The sequence below is a fragment of the Camelus dromedarius genome, chromosome 19 (genome assembly GCF_036321535.1).
Source record: "Camelus dromedarius isolate mCamDro1 chromosome 19, mCamDro1.pat, whole genome shotgun sequence".
NCBI lineage: Eukaryota > Metazoa > Chordata > Mammalia > Artiodactyla > Camelidae > Camelus > Camelus dromedarius.
The window spans coordinates 14,787,447-14,808,960 of record NC_087454.1 but is presented as its reverse complement, the minus strand read 5'-3'; the positions used below and the strand labels follow the sequence as shown (position 1 = coordinate 14,808,960).

Sequence of the window (21,514 nt, the reverse complement as noted above, 5' to 3'; positions counted from 1 at the left end):
CTCTTTGGCAGTGGCAATGCTTCCTTAAAGGCTCCAAAGTATTGAAAACATACTATTTCTCTCTCCTCTCTTTTTGGGAACCCAATTACCTTGACACTTTTCCTGGACGTAATATGTTTCTCAATTTTTCTTCAAGGTCACATCTGTATCTCCTCACCAAGACTCACTATCAGCTGTAGAAGACACTCAGTGAGCTCAAGTAGTTAACAGTACAGCAAGCAAAAGATATGGAGTCTCAGTGCCAGTTCTGTCAATAATCAATTATGCTTACCACATTTTCTTCCCCTGTCAAATGAGGTATTTGGTTAGATTTACTCTATGGTTCCTCCAATCTCAAATACTATGATTTAGACAAATTAGAGATTGTTCAGAAGCTGCCCTTCAGGATGACTAACGTTCCCGATGGATAAACAGACTGAAATTGAAATGGACATAATCAGGAGAAAATAGAAGAGAAGCTATTATAAATATCCAGGTCAAGATAACCTGGAGAGAGGAGCAAAGAAAATTTGATGGATGTTAAAGAGGCAGAATAATTGCAACATACCAACCGGTTGAGTGTGAGTCAAGGGAGACAAAAGAAAAGGAAACAAACACAACTTTGAGAGGTTAAGTGTGGGTGAAAAGAGAGGAGTTTAAGAGAAAAGCTGAAGAGTTAAAGATTTTCTTGTAATAATTCAGCATATCTTGGTTCAAAACATATTGCTTGAAATGCCTAGCGAGTAGATGGCAGCTCAGAAGTCAGGGAAAGAAAAACAGAGTTTGGATCATCTTCATGGATATGACAGGTTAAGTCATGACACTGAATATGACAGCCAGTGGGGAGAATGCAGGGTTGAATGTCAAGAAGTGTTGACAGCAAAGGAGTTATTATCGGAGTTATTTAGATTCAGGAATTAAATAATCACTGGTGACTATTAAGGGAAAGCAAAACAAAAATTGAACTACCAATAGATTTTTATTGCCCTGTGTTCTAACTTTTAGAAAATTGTTACATATTCATCACGGCCAAACGTAACATCATTTACTATAGATGTTTTACAGGTGTTTGAAATATATCCACACGTATCATCTCCTACTCCTGTGTCTCGGTTAATTTCCGCTCGAATTTGCTTAGTACATGCTTTATGTTTGGGGTCCTATTAATATATACAAAAAGATTGTTGACAGCCTTGTCTCCATTGCTGATTGTACACAATATTACAGAGCATGACCCTCTGCTTTCACACTTATTGCCTTACATGGAAACTTGCCTATTAGTAGTTTTATTAATCCAACAACTTTAAATAATTTGCTTGATGTGGTTTTTGTGTTCTTACACTTGAACTTTTCTTAGCCACTTCATTTTAGATCCCAACATTAGGTTTCTCAGCATTGGAGTTACTGACGTTTTGGACGGCATGACATTTTGTTTGGGGGACTATGCTGTGTATGGTAAGGTATTCGGCAGCATCTTTGGTCTCTATCCAGCAGATGCCAGGAGCACCCCCACCTTCAGTTATGACAATCAAAGGTGTCTTCAGACATTGGCAAATGTCCCCTGGGGGGTCAGAATCAACCCCTAACTCCTCATCCTTTGAAAACAACTGCTTTGGATGTATCACTTCTTTTGTTGGGATATATCATCTAATTGGGATTTGCCACTTTTAGGGAAACTCAGTCACTTTTTTCTTTTAATGAATAAACTTATACGGTGCTTGATGTTTTGATTCTATTCTGACCTCTAATTTTATATTTTTATTGCTTCTGTTTCCTTTCTTTTCTATCTTTTGTTAAATAGAAAATACATTTTCTCTGGGTGTGTATGTGTGTGTGTCATATTCCTCTTTCTGAGAAGTTAAAAGGTTTATAATTGGTTCTCCATCTTCCAGTGGTTGTGAAGGTAACTTTGCATCATGTGTTGACATCTTTTATTTTTTAAAAAAATCAGCTGAACTACTGCTTACCAGCTCTCAAACATGAAAAAAATAATACGCTCATACCTCCTTCCACCTTTGACAGAGGTGTAATTTTGCTAGCTTTTTAAAAAGCTTATTTGGTTGCTCATTTTATTAGAGTTAGGGAGAGTCAAGATTCTGTGGTGTCCTTATCTCATAAATCCTCATCATCACCTTGTACCTTTACTTTCCCCTACAGTTTGAAAACATATATTTTATATATATCCTAGTATATATCTACCCATCATCTACATACATAGATATATAGAGTATAAAGTATATACATACACACACTTTGTATTTACATACTATATATATTTATACACACATACATATATTTCCTTTTGTCAACAGAGCATTCCATCAAATAATTATTTATATTTCAACCCCAAATGATAGAGTTTTGCCCACAGTTGTCACTTTAGTTAATCCCTGAATATCAGCACATATATTACACTAGTGAAGCCATGATGCACTTAATGAATAAGTAAGGAAAAAGATAGATGGACATGTCACAGCTAAGATATTTTAGACATGTTCTAATAGAAAAATGTATTGGAGGATGATGGGAGTGCAGACTGGAACCAGAGGATATTACTTCCTGTGAAGAACCTGCTCTATTTCTCAATCTGAATTTGCTCATTATATTGAGAAAGATGAAGAGTGGAGAAAGGCTGGGGTGACAGTGCGTCAGCACACATATGGCTCTATGAGTTATCGCAACATCCAAATACTTGTCTCAGGATACACACAGATTTGTTTCCCTGACTCCTCCTGAAGGCTCCAGCCCCTCCTCTGGGACCCCCACTGTCTCACGACAATGGAACAATTAAAGAACTGATGCCTGTCAGTTCAGGGAACCTCAAGGACGCTGGTCTATTGCTAAAGCTTTCTGTTCTGTTTGGTGGTGCCTGTGCTAATTATAAAATATAAAAGTATCCCTTGAAGAAGACATGGCTCAGAGTCCCATTTCCTATTAGACAATCAATCTCTCCCTCTCACTGGACGTGAGCACGCTTCAGATCTACTTCCCATTAGGCAAAGAATAAACCCCCTTCCCCTCCAGACACACACACACACACACACACACACACACACAAAATACAGAAACATCAAGAATCTTTTACAAGGTAAGTTATTATCTGCAACACTCAGCATCAGTAAATAGTGAAATATCTGATGCTTTTGCTTGAAAAATAAATGTAATCTCAAAGACACATCATCCTTGGATCTGGCATTGTCTTATAGCAGGCATTAAAATTTGTCCAAAGGTACAGATGGTTCAAAACAAGCATGTGACAGAAACTCATGGGATAAGCTAACACAGAGAACTCACAGAACTAGATCAGAGGATATGAATATCTTATTAGTGAAAAAAAGAAAAAGAAAAAAGAAATTACAGGAGAAATTTCCCAATGCTTCCACTATTGCTTTCTTATTTAAGGAGCAAATGCCTTCAAGACACTGCTGACAGATTAAGAACTTGGGTTCTGGAGTCACTTAGGGAAGTTGATGATTTGCAAAGTCCTAGCAAGAGATAAGCACTGAATTTAGGAGGGGGAAATGTATACCATAATATGCATAAGTTAATGTAAATGGTAGGATGTAATCAAATCATTACTTTTGTTTATCCTGAAAACAGTGTAATTCCAGAAAGCCGCATTGTGATCATCTTTTCTGCAACGTGCCTTTTGCCTTTTGCATTTTCTGATACTTTATGTTAAAAACAACACATATTGGGGAGGGGGAGGGACAGACTGGGATTTCAAAATTTGTAGATACTGACAGGCGTATGCAGAATAGATAAACAAGATTACACTGTATAGCACAGGGAAGTGTGTACAAGATCTTGTGGTAGCTCTCAGCGAAAAAAATGTGACAATGAATATACGTATGTTCATGTGTAACTGAAACATTGTGCTCTACACTACAATTAGACACAAGATTGTAAAATGACTATAACTCAATAAAAAAATTAAAAAAAAACACATATCCTATCTGATCTATTAACCCGAGTTTTACAATTTTAAATCCATAAGCATTATGCCTTTAGTCATTTTTAAATTTCACGCAGTAGACATTTTTCAAGTCGTGTCAAGTATTTTAAGTATTTTTGCATCACTAATGACGGAAGAAAAAAATATTATTTCAAACTTAAAAACAGATAAACAAAAGAAAATATAAAGAACAAACCAGCTTCACTCCTAGTTAGGAATGAAATCCAAACTTCTGCTACTTAGTGTTAAAAATTAGAGTCCTTTAGAAAGTATGGCAAACCTGTTTATTAGTTTCAGGTACTAAAAATATCATGGAGCCTCTCACATCATTTGAGCTATTTACTCAGCTAATGGACAGAAAACAATCACGTTTAATCCTAAACCCTCAAACAAAAAACGGCAACAAGTGAATTTTTGTAAATGGAAATGGACATGTCCATTCTTAGTGAATTTCTTGATTGCTCTAAACTGAGGGCAGGTTTTGATAAAGAGAAAGATCTGCAAAAGAGCACATATGAAAACTAAGGTGAAAAGGGGGTAACGTGTGGGGAGAAAATACAGGACAACTATGACTTTTACATAAACCATGTCTTTTGCATTATTTAGATATTGCAATATCCCTTAAACAGGAAATATGGGGCTGTGAAGCAGCAAGGTACCACACAAGAAATTTTTACAGAGAAGCATGTACCTCTTTGGAGCCAAATAAATCAATTCGCCTCCACTGAAAAAACACAACTCAGGTTTTTCTTAGATGACTCTTTTCCTGGCTAGCTACAAAAGCTGCAACACCTTTAAATTTTAAGATTAAGTCATTGTTCTTGTGGCAGGTTTCCTTACACTGAAGTTTCTAGGAGAGGAGGGAAAAGTAGGGTGGCATTAATTTCTCTAACACATGGCACTGCTCTCTTAATCATTCATACTTTGTGTGTGGGGGGGGGGAATGAATACCTAGCATAAGCCTATGGACTCCTCCCCCAGCTTTAGGTCGACAGAGCCTGTACCATAGCGCTTGATTCATATGATTCAAAATCTAATACTGCTTCAGCTAAGGCAATTAAGAAGGTAGTTTTTGAGTGACGTTAGTCTTTGTTGAGATTTTTACGTCCCCATAAGAGCACTGAGTCAGATAATTGCCAAAGCACAAATGCAGCAGTAGCAACTATAGAGAAAGTAAATGCCATAGAAAGACATTTTTTTTAAAAAAAATTACCTCACCTGTCAGTTTACCATAAGAGACATATGGCAACACTGAAACTAAAGGTCACAGTCTGCTTTAGATGCAGAGACTTAACAATTAGAAAAAGTCGTCAGCAGCTTAGTTTGTATTCATTATAGTCATTCCATTCAGGAAATCTCTAAAAGGCAAGTGGAACTTTTGAGCCCATGAAAGATGAATTTTTGCAACCTTGGCTCTAGAGTGGCTCGAGGCCGGAGAAATAAAGCAATCGTAAGTTACTAACAGTTTGTCCACCCCTATCTGTGAGGGAAGTGGAAATGACTGCCGGGAGCTTTGTTTTACTGCATTATGTGCCAGGATGTATGTGTGTTTGCCCTTGAAAAATCACCAAGTCACTTCCCAGATTAGATCTCCTAACCTCAAGGGTGACGTTTTTGTTCATCTTAGATGAGGTGGCAATGTGTGTTAAAGGATGCATTTACCAGCCTTCTTCACACTCCTCCTCATTTCTCTCGAAACAATAATCCTTTCAGCATCTAACCTGACTAATTACTTCTGTATCCTTGACATTCAATCTCTCAAATCCTCCATTTTTCAATCTGTAAACGGGGGATGAAAATACAACTTTACATACATGTTAACATCGAAAGAGATAAACAAATGAAAATGTACGTTTTACCATACAGATATGTCATTTTTAAAAGGCCAAAACTGAGTGTGTAAGATCAAGAAAAAATAAGGGAAATGTATTGAGTGTGTAACAGGAACTGAAAAACTTACTCATCCTTATTCTATATTTCGGGGTATTCCCTGTGTAAGTTTTGAAATCTTGACTTCACCCAGCAATAGTGGGTGAAAAAAAGAACACCCTTTGATAATACGTGAGACACCTTAGTGAGAAATAATGCTATATTTAAGAAACTGCAGAGGCATAAAAGTAAATTTTAAAGTATATGACTTCGGTGATTTTACAGGTCCTCCAACCCAAACTAGTCTCCAGATCTCACCTTCACTATCTCTCATTTCCTTTCGGTCTAATTAATCAAAATCCTTCCAAGATGTTCATTTCTGGCCAGTATGTCTTCCTGAATATGAATAAGAAATAAAATACCATTTGATGTTTGAAATTACAGGGGTAATCTCAATGACGAAAATAGATGATGGGCAAAAGGAAGGGAATGCCTGATTAAATCTATTCATGAAGATGTCAAAGGCTTATAAAGCCAATATCTGGGAAAGAGAAAGCTGCAGGACTACCAGATCTCTGGTGGAGTGTGTTTCTCGAAATCATCACCACCATGGACAACAAAGGGTCATCACAGAAAGGTAGGTGCAGCAACTCACTGAGTTGTTGGCTTTATCAACACTCCTGCGGGGGTATTACTTTGAAATTTTACCTAATGTTCTCTTCGCAGGAGGTTTCATGATTACACAGTTTACAAAATCGATCTAATCATAATCAGAAAGCAACTGTATAGAGGGCACAGGAGAAGAGGACCTTCCAGAGACATTTGGTTAAGTCTAGAGATGTTTTTGGTTGTCTTAATTCAGGGAAGCATGCTGTTGGTCTCTAGTGGCATAGAGGTCTGAGATGCTGCTAAATATACTACAATGCATAGGACAGCCCCCAGAACAAGGAATGATCCAGCTCAAAATGCCAATAATGCCAAAGTTGAGAAACTCGGGACTGAAATAAGACCAGAAGTGTCTCCGAGTCTAATTGATCAAAACTCTAGAAGGCAGAAACTAACATTTTCTAGTTCCCAGGCCTCTTATGTGGTTTGGCCAAGATGAATCAGCCTGATAAAACTTTTAACTCTGCAGCCATAATATAGACAATGACAGCAAAGTTGTCTCCTACAGTACTTTGTCGATTGGGTTTAAGCCAAATAACATTTTAAAAGGAAAAACAGGCTAGTAATAACTAATTGCCTTCACTTTCTTGGTTGACATTTGCAAGAAAAAGAAATTAGTAACAACCATAAAATTTATTTTATGAAACAACAAAAACATTTATTTTATCTCATTTTGGACTGTGAAAATCCTTCAGATAATGAAGGTACAGATAAATGTAGTCAGAGTTAAAGAATATCTATCCAGTTATGAATTTCCTAGAACTAATGTTCCAATTTCTCTATCTGCAAAGCACTCTTTATTTATACTTGGAGATAAGACACCTAATCAGCTGTTACATGACTACAGCGTACCTAAAATAAACTCTTTGGAAACAACATGTTTTTGAAAAATTAAGTCTGTTACATGAATCATCTCACAGCATTAATATTTTTTACTTTGCAGCTAAAAGTTGATTAGTTACACTCTATACTACATCATTTTTTAAGATATTTTTAGATATTTAGGGTTAGGTATTTTTTTTAACCACGAATCTTAGCACTTCCCTAGTTTTATCTTGGACACTTCCAATTACATGTACTGAAGATTCCACGGGAAATGAGCTTTCTGATAAACACATTTTCATATTAAATATTCCTTTGGAGCAGTCTCAAGTTAAAAACTGATTTTAATACATTGTTTCTTTCCTTTTGAAAGTATAAATAATTATTTTTGTGGTTCCTATCTGTCCATCTGCTAAGATACCAAATTGGTGGCTAGTTCATCTCTGATAACTGTCAAAGATTTTAAAAATGAACAAGAAGATAAAATCAGCTTTCTAGGGTCACTGTTAATCATGTAATCAAAGGCAAAACATTGTTCTTTACAAGTAATGGCAATGATCTCTGCAAACTATGAGTCTTCACAGATAGTGACATGGTCCCTATTACACATATGCAGACAGAGCCCAGACACATGTGTGATGTGACATGAGGAAGTGAAAAGATAACAGTACTGGTGTCGAGCCACTTTCACCTGCTAATAATGGGACTTAGGGGAAATCACATACCCTAACCCTTATTTCATTAATATAATTTGATGATAATAATGAAGGTCAAGGCTATCTCACAGGGTTATTGTCAAACACAATTTTTTAAAAATTTTAAAGCTTTGGGCAAAGTATCAGGGAAATGCACAGGGTTATTAAGGTGAGTTAGCATATCTAGGCTACAGCATCCTTTGTATCTTAGACTTCTCTTTGTACTCAATATTAGCAATCAATCTGTCATGTGTTTATTCTTATCAGGCATGAAGGTAAACCAGAAAGATCAACTGTTCTCTTCTGGCTGTTTCAGCGTCTAAAATGCAAATGGTAGTCAACACAGAGTTAAAAAATGACAGCTCCTAGAGAGCCGGGCTGCTGAAAATCTGCAGAAACTCCCAACACATTAAACTATCTGAAGAGAATGACCTAAACACTTTGGCTGAGAATTAATTTAAGCTCCAAATGTTTGCAAAGCCCAGAAGCACTTCTGGGAGCAATACAAAAATGCAGGGAGCAACCTACTTCTCAAACTGTATATCTGTGCAAATATAATTATGTATCTAAATTTACACAGTGGAAGGTGTTGATTCTTCCACGCCCCAGCTATTACAGCACCAAATCATGCTGAGGGCAATGGGAAGAGATAAGGCTTCCCTGGACAGGAAGGCTTTTGATAACCTCAGCTGAACAGATCATCTCAGAGTGGCTCTGTTTTTATTTAAGCAGGGTCGCTCTTGTTCCTGCTGCTGCTGGTGTCAAATCTGCTCTTGTGCAACAGCGTGGCCTCCCTGCCCATCTGTCCCAGCGGGGCTGTCAACTGCCAGGTGTCCCTTCGAGACCTGTTTGACCGCGCAGTCATCCTGTCCCACTACATCCATAACCTCTCCTCGGAAATGTTCAATGAGTTTGTAAGTACCACACTTCTGGCTTCTTTCCAGAAGGAACCTTCATGTGAGTGGCTGGGCTACACCACACTCTAAACAAGAAAGCTACATCAGCCAAATTTCAAATAATACACCTTATGGGTAGGAGAATGCATCAGCTCATAAGATACAGAAGAAAGGGTCAGTTTTGTGAAATCTCAAAGATTCTTCAAGAGTGTACTAATTTTTTTTAATTTCCTTTAATTGAGTTTTTAATTGGAAACAATTACTCTTTTTCATGAAGGTACTTTGAAAGTTGTATGTTAACTCTTTTTAGGTCAAAGAGCCGGCAGTAGAGCAGACAGCTCATAAAATATGTGGCTCAGTGTTTGTATTAAATGTATATTCATGTAGTTCTTTTTACTCACTAGTTTTTCTTTCATTCTCCATTTTTTGACTGGCCTTTTTTTTTCCAAATCCTCCAAGTAATCTCTTTAAATTTTCACATATTTTGCTGAAGTTCAGTTTTTCTCTATTAATGTGCCAGCTAGATTTGTCTATTCTTACTCTCAGTCTATTGCTTAGTATTTCTTAGATTTTTATGCCATGTTTTTCTGACTTACCGTTTGGGTCACAAAACTGTATTCTACATCTAAGATGAACATTAAGCTAGAGGTGTGTGGACTCAGTCAAAGAAAGGTTATAATCTTATAATTTCTGTTAAGGGAGCATATTTTTCTGGCACACAGTAAGCAAGAGATTAAATGGCTAAATATAGGTACATATGCACTATACTTAGTTCAAATACTGAAAAAAATGATACTGAATAAAATATTTAACATTTCATATTTTGTGTACTTTTAGTGTTTGCTAGCCAAATAATAACTTGTGGGTGGGGGAAATTAAAAAAGGGAATAGCAAAGAAGGGATAGAAAAGTCGGATGAAAAAAATTTGTTTATACAGATGATGGAAAGAAAAAGTAGGAAAAAGAATGACTTTTTGTGCGGCTCTCATTTTAAAAATTACACACCTATCAAATGTGTTCATATTCTGGTAGTGGGTTCATTTTATTCAATACCCAAACGACTAACTAACTGCACTTGTTGACCACTTTCAGGACAAACGGTATGCCCAGGGCAGAGGGTTCATGACTAAAGCCATCAACAGTTGCCACACCTCTTCTCTCTCCACCCCTGAAGACAAAGAGCAAGCCCAACAGATCCACGTGAGTCTGAGTTTTTCACCCAAATGAAATAGTACACAGGTGTTACCAGGCTGCAGATTATTAGAGGCAGTGCTATCAGGTAACCATAACTGCACTGTATCAGGTAACGCTAACTGCACATGCAGATAAATGTGGAGGAAGAATGAGCAAAGAGAAATTGCACTATGTAGTTGACGAAGTATGAGCAAAATCAAGTGCTGACTAAAGATGTGTAGCAGCCAAACAAGTAACAGATCTACAAATTGTCCATGCATTATTTTAATCCATGCAGTAGACTGAGGATTGCATATATTATACTGTGTGAAAGCATGAACCACACTGGACTTCCATGTATAAAACATTAGATTTTCAAAATTCATGGATATGTGAGAAATACAAACCCAGGTTCACTTATTCCTTGTTACCAGTGACTCCTCCACAAGCAGCATTTAACACAACAGACCCCTGCACCATTCGAGCCATCTCCTCTAATTTTCAAGGTTCTCCTGATTCTATTTCTATTTCTCTGACACCTATTTCTTTCTTCATTCTTCACTGACTCCTCTGTCACCTCTTATTCTTAACTATAAGTCTCCCCCCAAATCAGGTCCTATAAAATATTGTTTCGCTTCTCACAGCTACAGCCATGGCCTCTCCTATGATGACAACAAAGTCTGCACACCAAGCTCTGATCATTCATCCTAGCTCATTTTATTTTTTATTATCATCATCTCTCCCTTCTGATTCTCTGCCCCAACCACAGCCTTAACATGACTTAAATATTTTCACATATATCTCTCCCTTAAATACAATCTGTTCTCTAAGACTTTGCTAATGACACCAGCATTCTGTCTGTTAAGCTCATAAATAATTATGATGATGATGACAATAAAATGAAGGAAGAAGGTGAAGATGGAGAAAACTTTTTTAATAAATTTAACATTTATTGAGAGCTACTACACTGCCATACAACGTATGTGATGTGCATTACTATATTTAATCCTCACAAAAAATCCTATCACTTAGGTACTGGTATTACCCATACTGAAGTAAGGAAACCAAGGCTCAGAGAAGTTATAGAATTTGCACCAGTCACGTGGGTAGCAAGAAGTCAGTACAGGCTTTATCCAGTTCAGAACTCTCTTAATCGTTATGCTACCATGCCCCTAGCAAACCGCCACTCACTATGCAGTCTGCATTCCCTTCCAGCTCCTTATTTTCATATCCTAGTCATGTTTCCACTACAATGTCTATGCAATTTCTTTCCATTCTTCATTTCCTTTACCACTAGACTAGTTCATGGACACCAGGAAAGCAAGCATGTTAAATCACAGATGATCAGCCCCTTGGCGTTTCATGCCTGATCCTGGTAGTAAGGGGCAAAACCCTCCACTGTGAATTCCATGAATGCTGCTACTGTGCAATTGTTTTCATCTACCTATGTCAACAACATAGACTGCTCTGGTAGCAGCATGGGGACTGGTATCCGCATAGATTGAGGGAAGCCCATTTACAAATGCCATGTCTTCTTTGTTATCTCTCTGTCCTAATCTCATAAAATAAAGCTACCAATCAAAAATGAATACATTAATGAATGATTTGATTCACTGATATGAATCAATCTTTGAGTGACAATGATGTGGGCCCTTTGCCCCTGACACTGGTGGACTCTGTCTTTCCCGAGTCAGGGTCCATCGGCACATACAGTTCCAACAAAGTGCTCAGGTTCCCCTCCGTGGACAAGCAAAGCAGTCACATAGAAAAGAATCCACTGAGGGACTGGATGGTAGAATTAAAGATGGAAAGACAAAATTCTTCATGTTATAAATTAGAACTCATTAAAAGAATTAGTTATTTAAATAAGCCAGACTTTTCTTTTTTAATTTTAGCAAACTGTAAGCTCATAGCTTACATTTTATATTTTGACAGCCTTTACCACCTTCAAAAATTTTTGCAAACACACAGGAATAACAAAGATATTTTAGGTCAGCCTCTCTGAGCAAAAATCACACGTAACTGAATCCACTGCATCGGGCTTATTTATTGCGATTGTTTCCCATGGCTGCGCAGCACGAAGACCTTCTGAACCTGGTACTCAGAGTGCTGCGCTCCTGGAATGACCCCCTGTACCATCTAGTCACAGAAGTGCGGGGTATGCAAGAGGCCCCAGACGCTATCCTCTCAAGAGCCATAGAGATTGAAGAACAGAACAAACGACTTCTAGAAGGCATGGAGAAGATAGTCGGCCAGGTGAGCAGCCTCCTGATGCCGCCTTGCTTTCCTCACAGGTGATCTCTGTGATGAGGAATGAGTTCGGAAATATCTCACTTTGCAGAAACAAGATGCAGGCATTCTACATTCTTGGCTGCTATTAAATAAAGCAAGAGCCAAGTAATTCACAATGATAGATCCTTTTGTAAGTGAGTCTTAGGATTCTACCGAGATTTTTGACAGGTGCAGCCTTCCCTACACTGCACACAAATCCACCAAAAGCCTGCCTTTTCCTGGGGACAAGTGTTTGAAATACGTTCAAGGGAAAGAAAACTACAGAATAGAATTTGCAAGATAAATGTCTCCTTCAGAGCATCTCAAGACATCTGCTATTGAGACTCTTCCCTCATCTTCTTTCTCTGTCCGCCCCAAACCCAAGGATGAGAATGGAAGGGAGAAAAGAGAGAATCAAAATCAGATTGGACGGTGTTTCTTCCTCCCAAGCCTCTCCTCTCTGCTGGAGATATCTGTCAGGGAAGGAAGGAGACTGAAAGATGAGGCTATGGCATGAATGCTGTCCCACAAGCACTAGATTTCAGTGGGTCACAAAAGATGGGGATGCTTCTTTTCTCAGTTTTTTTTTTTTTTATAATTTACAGAAAGTTTTCCCCATCCTAAATTTTGGGGGTTTTGGGGGGGATCCCAAAATCAAAACTTTTATCATTGCATTTAGTCTCCCCAAGTAATTTCTCATACTTAGACTGAGTTAATATTTGCAATATCTCCATTTAGATGGGATAATTTCAACAGGAGTGAGGTAGCATCTAAGCAGCTTCCTGAAGATCTCAGAAATAACGTATCATCTCAAGAAAAATATGATTATATGCATAATAGGAGCACTTTTATATTTCTCTTATTGTGCACAAGGTACATGTTATTGTGTGTCATTTTTGTAATTTTCAGGGGAGAAGAATATATCCAACACAAATACAAAGCACATTTTAACCTTGGGACGTACGAAATCAACACCTAGATTTTCAAGTTTTTTTTTTTTTTTTCATTCCTGTGGGACTATTTTTTGAGGTCACTCATCTGTTCCATAATACTGCATTTTGTTATTTTTCACTGGTTACTTATTTATTCTTCATATCCTTGCCTTTTGCACAGTAAATTTTGTCTTAGGGCTCGAGCACAAAAAATTAAAAAATAAATATAAAGCAAGACAACATACACATATACACACACATACTTCAAATTCCAATAAGGAATCTCAGGTTTAAAATATATCTGTCCTCTGCAGGAGATAGTTAGTTTAGCAAATCAGGGTCTACAGTTATCCCACATTTGTACATAGAAGCCCCTCCAACTTGCAGACATCCAGAGCTCCCAAGCTGGTGACTTGGTCTCGTGGTTCTCCAGGGATTCCCAGCACACTAATCAAGGCTCATCAGTATGAAGACGTATGGTGTTCTTCCCTCATGCTGCTTAGGGTTCTTTTGTTATCACAGTCTTGTTCCCCACCCTACCACCGATCCCTCACCCCCTTTTTACAGGTATTTTTTCCAGTACCTCCCAGCCCAGAGACATCAAAAGAAAGCACATATTCTTCATGGAAATTAGGGGGTTATATGTCCTGGCTAGCTTGTGAACATCTCCTGACTATTTCAGCAGAACTTCTTAGTCACAGTCATCATTAGATTATATGCCCCTTAAACCACCTAGTACAATCCTCATCATTTCTAAGGCCTTTAATACATATGCTATACAGAGAACGGTATCCATTCAAAGAGGGGACAGATAAAAGTAATGATGGTGACCTTTCAGAAGAAATACGGTTAAACATGTACATCAGAGACAAGATTCAGGGCATGCAGTAGTTCCTCGAGTGACAGGATTGTGTTCCTTTATCACACTCATATCTATATTCAAACAGCAACTTTCTGGTTCCCCATCTTTTTACTCCTGTCCAAGCAGACTGCATCTGTGATCACATACATTTAAGAAAACTTACATTTGAGTTCTGCTTCTAATTTTTAGATCACTGGTAGATTTCTGATACAGTGACTCAAAAAAAAAAATCCTCATCTAGAGAGTTTTGCATTCATGGTGTCTTCCCCAAATCTTAATGTGACAATCAGAAGGAACAAAGATAAGCAAATACTAATAAAAGTAATAATAAGTCATTATCTTTTGGGTGATATAGGTTCATCCTGGAGTCAAGGAAAATGAGATCTACTCTGTGTGGTCTGGACTTCCATCCCTGCAGATGGCTGATGAAGACACTCGCCTTTTTGCTTTTTATAACCTGCTCCACTGCCTACGCAGGGATTCACATAAGATAGACAATTATCTCAAGCTCCTCAAGTGCCGAATCATCTACGACAGCAACTGCTAAGCCCACATCCATTCCGTCCATTTCTGAGACAGTTCCTAATGACCCATCCCATAGCAACCTTCTCTTAGTTTTATAGCTTCCTAATGCATGCTTAGCTGTAATGGGTCTCATCTCAAAAAATAAAAATGGACTCTGTAGAGACGTCAAAATCTAAAAAGACAATTTATCAAAGTTTCTGCTCTTCATTTCATAGACAATCACAAGAAAATCCATCCCTACCATTGAGAAGTTCCTATTAAAATCTGTCACAAACAGCAGAGGCTAGCATTACAAATAAGACTATTAACAGCTTATTTTGGAATCACCGTAAATTATGATGGGTCAAGTCATTAGATTCAAAGAATTAGGTAATTCTTAATCATGCTAGTCACGCTCCCAAGAAGATTGAATTCTCAGGATTCTTTATGAAAGCCGGCCACATACTGTCAGCCAGCTTTCACAGCGTTAGGACAGAAAAATGTAAGTGCTAGGAAACTGCCATGTACGCCAGTAGCATGAGCTTTACTGAACTGTCTAAAAATTGTTAGGATACTGTCGTAGTCTTTCCGAGCTGCTCTACCAAAGTACCAGAGACTGACAAACAACAGACACTGATTTCCACAGCGTGGTCAGGGGAGGCCCTCTTCCGGTCTCACACTTCTCACTGAGGTGTCACATGGTGGAAGGGGGCTAGGGAGCTCTGTGCACCTCATATATAAAGGCACTGATCTCATTCATAAGGCTCCACCCTCATAACTTAATCACCTTGCAAAGGCCCCACCTATGGATACCATCACCTCTTGGGGGTTAGGATTTCAACATGAAATTTCAAGGGGGACCCAAAGACCACAGCAAACACAAACGTGAAATGGGTTTATCCTCCCTGTCTTCAGCCACGCTCTGCTGGATTCCCGTCAACTCAGTGCCATCTTGTACATATTTCATACGTTCTAGTCCCTCTGGGTTTCACAAGCCCAGTCCAGTCAAGTTTCAATTCCATCTCATATTCGACCTACTTACGTGTTCCTCTCCTCTACTGAGGCTCAAGGGACCTCCCAGGGAGAACAGATGCAGTCAATTTCTGCAAGGCTTCTTCTCCCTCCCTAATCGAGATCCTCATTCCTCTGGCTGTGCTGGAATGGGACAGAGGATAAGGAGAGACGGAAACACCCTGACGTCACAGACTTACGTAGAGCTACTGCAGCCTTCTCACAGCCAACAGTGACCCATCTGGAATTCCCTGGGAGTGACAAGCGTCTTTGTTGTGGGGCACCTTGTGATCTTCCAGGACGTTCAACAGTCGGGAATAACTTACTGCATAGTTTTTTGTTTGTTTTCTTTTTACCAGGGGAAACATTCTGGCACCTCCCAGTCTCTGCTGCTGGGCCCTCACTCTGCAAATACCCTACTGGAGAGAATTACCTGGCTTAAGGTCAGCTGTCTACTAGCTCTCTCACAGGAAAGTCATACACCATAACCACTCCAAAAAACTGAATGGCAATAATACTGGCGTGCATCTGACCCCATCCTGGGATCGCAGGACAATTCTCTTGTCTTTCTGGTCACAGAGACACAGAAAGTTGGATTCATAAAAAGACATTCATCTGAGGAGTGAGGTGCCATTCTTTGCTTCTTTTGGACCAATGAGTAATTATCTTTGTCAATTATTAGATTGTTGGCCTTAGAAACATTCCTTACAAGGACCCTGAATTGCAAAAGCCTCCTCATCTACTTAGTCCCTGTTTATTGAGATGGAGAGAGGTGACTGGATTAGGGTAGCTCAGCTTGTTCAGCTGCCTCTGCACAATCTGGAATGAGGCCCAATCTCTGCTAGCTCTCCTGGGAAGGCAGTGGTATTGCCAGGCTGTCTCTGCAGCATCTTTAAGGCTTTGGCAGGAATCCCTAGGCAACAGGCAATGGGAAATAGCCCATCCAACATCCTGATGCAGACAAAATAAAAAGGTAGACAGGAAGGAGGATGAAGAGAAAGGAAAGAGGAGGGAGATGGAAGGAAGGAAAAAGAAGTACAAGCCTTGGCTTGTGAAGGATAAGATGCTATTAGAATACTGTATTTGGTGAAGACCCAAATACATTTGCTTTCATTTTTATCCCCTAAGAGCAAATATCATCTCTTATTCTCCTTTTACTTCCATTTCCTCTTGTCTCTTCCTTTTCTACAATTTTCCCTTGTATTAGGACTATTCTTTACTGTTACTAATTGACTTGCCATAGCTCTAGAAATGAACAAAACTGGACACCTCCTAGGATCAGAATTCAAGGCAAGAAAATTGTCTTTGTCACACAAAGAAAGCTTTCACACAAGTATAGGAACACTGTCCTGCAAAACCAACCTTTTCCTTCAGAGCCAGGGTTATTCGGTCTAAGAGGCTCCTGTCTCTAGCTGTGATGACCCAAACCTTTCAGAACACAACAGAATACTATCCCCAAAACCAATCTATCAACCCCTCCCTTTGCTCCTGCATGTATGCAAAATGTCAGCTCTCTCATATTTCTGCTTTCTTCTTTTAAAAGGCAGAAGACTATGGGGGGAAAAAAACCTGTATGCACTTTCTAACTCATTTATTGATGGAAATATCTAATTCTATTGTGTTACCCACTTAACTTTCCATCAATGTCGAGATATTTCCAACAGAGAGGATGGTATTTATCAGAGGTGAAATCTGGCAATAAGGGGGACAATGCAGTTGTAGGAAACATACATTCACCACTAGCCCCCACACACCTCCATGTATTCTTCTCCTAAAAAGTTTATTCCAAGCATAAACTTAAGACTTCAGATAAACAACCGAGGTGGTGATATTGAAAGGCCTCTCCCTGCTTGACTGTGACATATAAACTGAATACTGGAGACTTCAGACAATACTGAGCAGAGCCATAGGTGTTCTGTAGAGTCAGCAAGGGGTAGCTGAAGAGAGGATATTTGGAAAGAATATAACAATCACTCTCCTGCCAACCAGAGTGAGTCTATTGTTTCCCTCTTTACAGATTTCCATGTAAGATTACATGTGAAGAAATGGCCCTGCTATAGTAAGAACAGTAGCAGTGGTTACCAAACAGACACAGACAAACGAAAAACCCTTGAAGTTCACAGATCTCACAGATGAGCAAATCACATGTGATGGATACAACAAGAACTTATATCGAGGTTAAAACAAGAAACTCAACTTTCCAAAAGTTGGCTCTCAAACTGTGGAGAGAGGGTGGCATAAACATGTAAATTACTATATTATATGAAAGAGAAAAGTCAGCATAAGAGGTGATGCCAAACAAAGTGCTACAGTGAATTAAAGGACAGCTAGAAGATATCTGGATGGGAGAACAAGGAGGTTTTTTTGGAATGACACAATTGTGGTGGCTTTATGATGGAGCTGTGATGGGATACTGGTGGGCAAAAATAGGAAGACAGCCCATCTGCCAATTCACTGAGAATCATTTTATGATATATCTCCTATACCCTGGGCAAAAGGAACTGAGATAGTAAGACTTAACAGCATTTTAAGGTATCAGTGAATAATCATGTTGGACCAAAACATAAGAAATGTTTATTTTTTTAAAGAGACATGTGATATCTCTCTTTAGTATGCTCCCATGATATGCTATACTCATTACTGTAGGGTAATAATGGGGAAAACCTTGTAAGGATGTTTTTCACATTGTGGAGGATCATTTATGCCAATTTGGAGAGTTTGTATTTATTCTACAAGGCAACAGGAAACTGGAAAATTATAGTAGGAGAGAGCAGTATGCCCAGAATTGGAAAATAAAAACATTAACCTGGTTTCAAGGGTTGTGGGAGTGTGGGACTAGTAGAGAAAAAACAGCAGTCCAGAGACAGGTAGGAATATTATTATGACACTAAAAGAAAATCAAAGAGGGCTCTGTCAAGTGAAAAGAATCAAAGGATGCGAGAGATGTGGGAAAAGAAATGGGCTTTAAATAGACATAGGGAAGGAGGCAGACGAAAGAGTCAGAAAGGCATCCAAAAACATGGAACTAGATGAGTAAGTAAAGGGGAAATTCAGACAGAAGAGAGGAGATAAATTAAGGTTTTGTCCAAGTGCATCTAAATTTTGCTTTCTCGTAGTTCACTGACTTTGCACCAGAAACCATCAAAAATGTTAGTTACGTTAGCAAATCACAGAAATAACACTCAAGAGCCCCTCCTAGATTCTATCAAATACCAGAACCAAAGCATCACTACCCAGTAATAACAAGCAGTAAGTCAGCAGTCTCTTTCACCACTTAAATAAGACACACATTGTAAAGCATAGTGGATGAATGGAAATAAAATGCAAACAATCCATTTCTTTACAGAGCCAGCCAGACCCCAAACCCAAACAGACCGTAAGTAATGTTCTCTTTCAACATCTGTCCACTTTCTCCAAGACTTTCTCATTCCTTTTTCCTGAATCCGTCCCTGTTTACTATCCCTTCATTGTCTTACTCTAAGCAGATGGTCAGCTAATCACGAATCAAACAAATAATTAAAAAGCGTCCATTCCTAAGATAATATTCATATTGAAGGACCCTTGAAACTGAAAAGCTTTCTAATCCCCTGAAAATAAAATTCTAACATTGGAATGACTCCTTCCCAGGCTCGTCCCAAAATGCCCGGTGGGTAGCCAGCTGAGAATCCGCTACTCAGTAATCTTCTGCAGTAATTATAACCTACTCGGGTAGGAAAGATAGGGAAGACAAATGAGGCACTGAAAGATATTTAGAAAGTAACGCATGGACAAGTGGAAAAGATAACATATGTTTTAAAAACAGCTACGCTTACACACCATACCAGTGAGATGGGAGCCAGGTGGGCCTAATCTGGGGGGGGGGGGGGATTTTTTCAAGAAAGCTCTATATGAATTGGCACTGAGACTTATTCAGCTCCGTTTATACATGATTCTTCGATTCTAAGACTCAGAGCCACTTGTCCCACTTAATTGCATTAAGTCAATAGAAGAATATACTTAACAGTGTATTTGAAAGTTGCTAAAAGGTCTTAAAAGTTCTTATCACAAGAAAAAATATAACCATATAGTGACGAATGTTAACTAGACTAATTGTGGTGATCATTCTGCAATATATGCAAATATCAAATCATTATATTGTGTACCTGAAACTAATATAATGTTATGTGTCAGTGTTAGTAATAAGTAATGATTATATAATCATTATGCTGTATACCTAAAATACATATATACATACACTAATATATATGTAAAGTTTTTTTAAAGGAATATACGTATATTTTGGATTAAAAAAGCAAATCAACTAATAGTTTTTTTTTTCCAAAGATACATTCTAGCTAGCATATTGGGTCTAAAACCTTATCTCCTGAAGTAGTTTATGTTTATGCTAGTAAAGAAAACAGAAAAGTGTCTAACCTTGTAACATGAACTGCAGAACAGTTTAGCTGCAGTAGCTACTAAAAACCACTCAATCCTAAAACTGATATGCCAGCCCAGTATCCTGCTATTGGTCATTTAACAAATATTTCATTAATTTCCACTTGACTCAAGCACTATTGTAGGTGCTCAGTTTACAAAAATGAGCAAAGCAGGTAGACACTTATCCATGTGGAACTTATAGTCTAGCTGGGGGAAGACAGATAACCCATCGTAAACATGAATACAAGTATATTATGTAGTATGTTAACACACTATCTGTGTTATGGAAAAATAAACAGTAAAGCAAAGTGAGGAGTTCAGGGAGTACTGGTGAAGGCAGGAAAGTGATTCTGAACGACAGGTTAGAGCCCACTGAGAGCAGCAACAGCTGACTTCCTCTGTTAAATCATGCAAACCCGTGCTCTCCCGCACGCCCAGACCCAAGCTCTGCCCTGTCCAAGCAGATGTCTTTCTCTTCCGCACAACTTAAAAAAATGTTTCCATCTCTGAGGCTCTACGCAAACTCATGCAAACATGAATGTTCTAAACATTGTCTCTCTTCAGTTGAACTGAAAGATTATATAAATTATCTTAGAGTCAACTCCCCCAAAGTAACTTTTTATGCAGAAAATTGATACTTTCCCATTTCCCAAAGGACTAATCTCCAAATTAACTTTCATTTTACACTAGACTATCAGTGCTCAAAATTAGATGATGTAAAAATACTATATACATTTACTGTTATTCTAAGTTATTGTGACATTTAAAAATATACGCAAAATGCAACTTAAATGACAGATAAAAATAAACAGAAATGCTAATATTTCCTTCCCAAAAGGATGAGGACAGTCACTTTTAAGATCACTGGACTAATGGATTCTGTACACACACACACAATTATACTACAGTTGTTTAACTCACATAATAAAATAATTTCTTTTACATACAATTTAAATCAGAGCTCTCAGAATGCCACAAGGGGTTGGGAATAAAATTATATGTGAATATCTCTCTTCATATGCATACATAAAATTTTGTAAGCTCAATTAAGTAATTACCATTAGTCCTTTTATTATTCCATCAATTCATCGACCGCTAAATAATCCAAATTTTACAATAGATTTCTTTTCTTCAAGGACTTAAATCTAAGTCATGCCAAAACCTGAGCAATGGCCTGTAAAAACAGTTCCAAATGTAATGTGGGTATCATTATATATATCCATTTGTAAAGAGAATTAACGAAGAAATACAAAGGATGTAAAGTTGGATGAAGCAGCAAGTGTACTCACTCAGAGGCGAATGTGCTTCTCATCTAGCGTAATTTCTCAGCTCCCCGTGTCTTCCAAAGAGAAAGGGGCTCCAGGACCCCCCCGCCTCCGCCTACCGTGGGGTCTTTTCCACCTTCCTCCACAACCTCCTTCACCGAAATGTCTTCCCAAGGTGTAAACCGGACCTCACACTTCT

At 38.3% G+C, this 21,514-nt stretch overlaps 1 protein-coding gene and 1 long non-coding RNA gene across 3 annotated transcripts in view; one reads left to right on the top strand and one right to left on the bottom strand.

Moving 5' to 3' along the window:
• LOC105089123 (uncharacterized) overlaps window positions 1-21,514 on the bottom strand; it is a 515,140-nt gene that overhangs the window by 459,513 nt on the left and 34,113 nt on the right. The gene's annotated exons all lie outside the window — the stretch shown is intronic.
• Window positions 6,357-14,828, top strand: PRL (prolactin). 2 transcript variants are annotated; one of them, XM_031435129.2, is made up of 5 exons: window positions 6,357-6,440; window positions 8,716-8,900; window positions 9,974-10,081; window positions 12,131-12,310; window positions 14,475-14,828. In XM_031435129.2, the coding sequence occupies exons 1-5, from the start codon at window positions 6,413-6,415 to the stop codon at window positions 14,664-14,666; spliced, it is 693 nt and encodes a 230-aa protein (XP_031290989.1). In that variant the 5' UTR covers window positions 6,357-6,412; the 3' UTR covers window positions 14,667-14,828. The 2 variants fall into 2 exon arrangements, with proteins under 2 accessions (XP_031290989.1, XP_010978421.1); XM_010980119.3 differs by having other exon boundaries at window positions 6,398-6,440; window positions 8,719-8,900.

Coding starts and splice junctions, on each gene's coding strand:
- PRL (XM_031435129.2), top strand. CDS start 6,413: ATGGACAACAAAGGGTCATCACAGAAAG. Junction 8,901..9,973: donor CGGAAATGTTCAATGAGTTT/GTAAGTACCACA, acceptor GACCACTTTCAG/GACAAACGGTATGCCCAGGG. Junction 10,082..12,130: donor AGCAAGCCCAACAGATCCAC/GTGAGTCTGAGT, acceptor ATGGCTGCGCAG/CACGAAGACCTTCTGAACCT.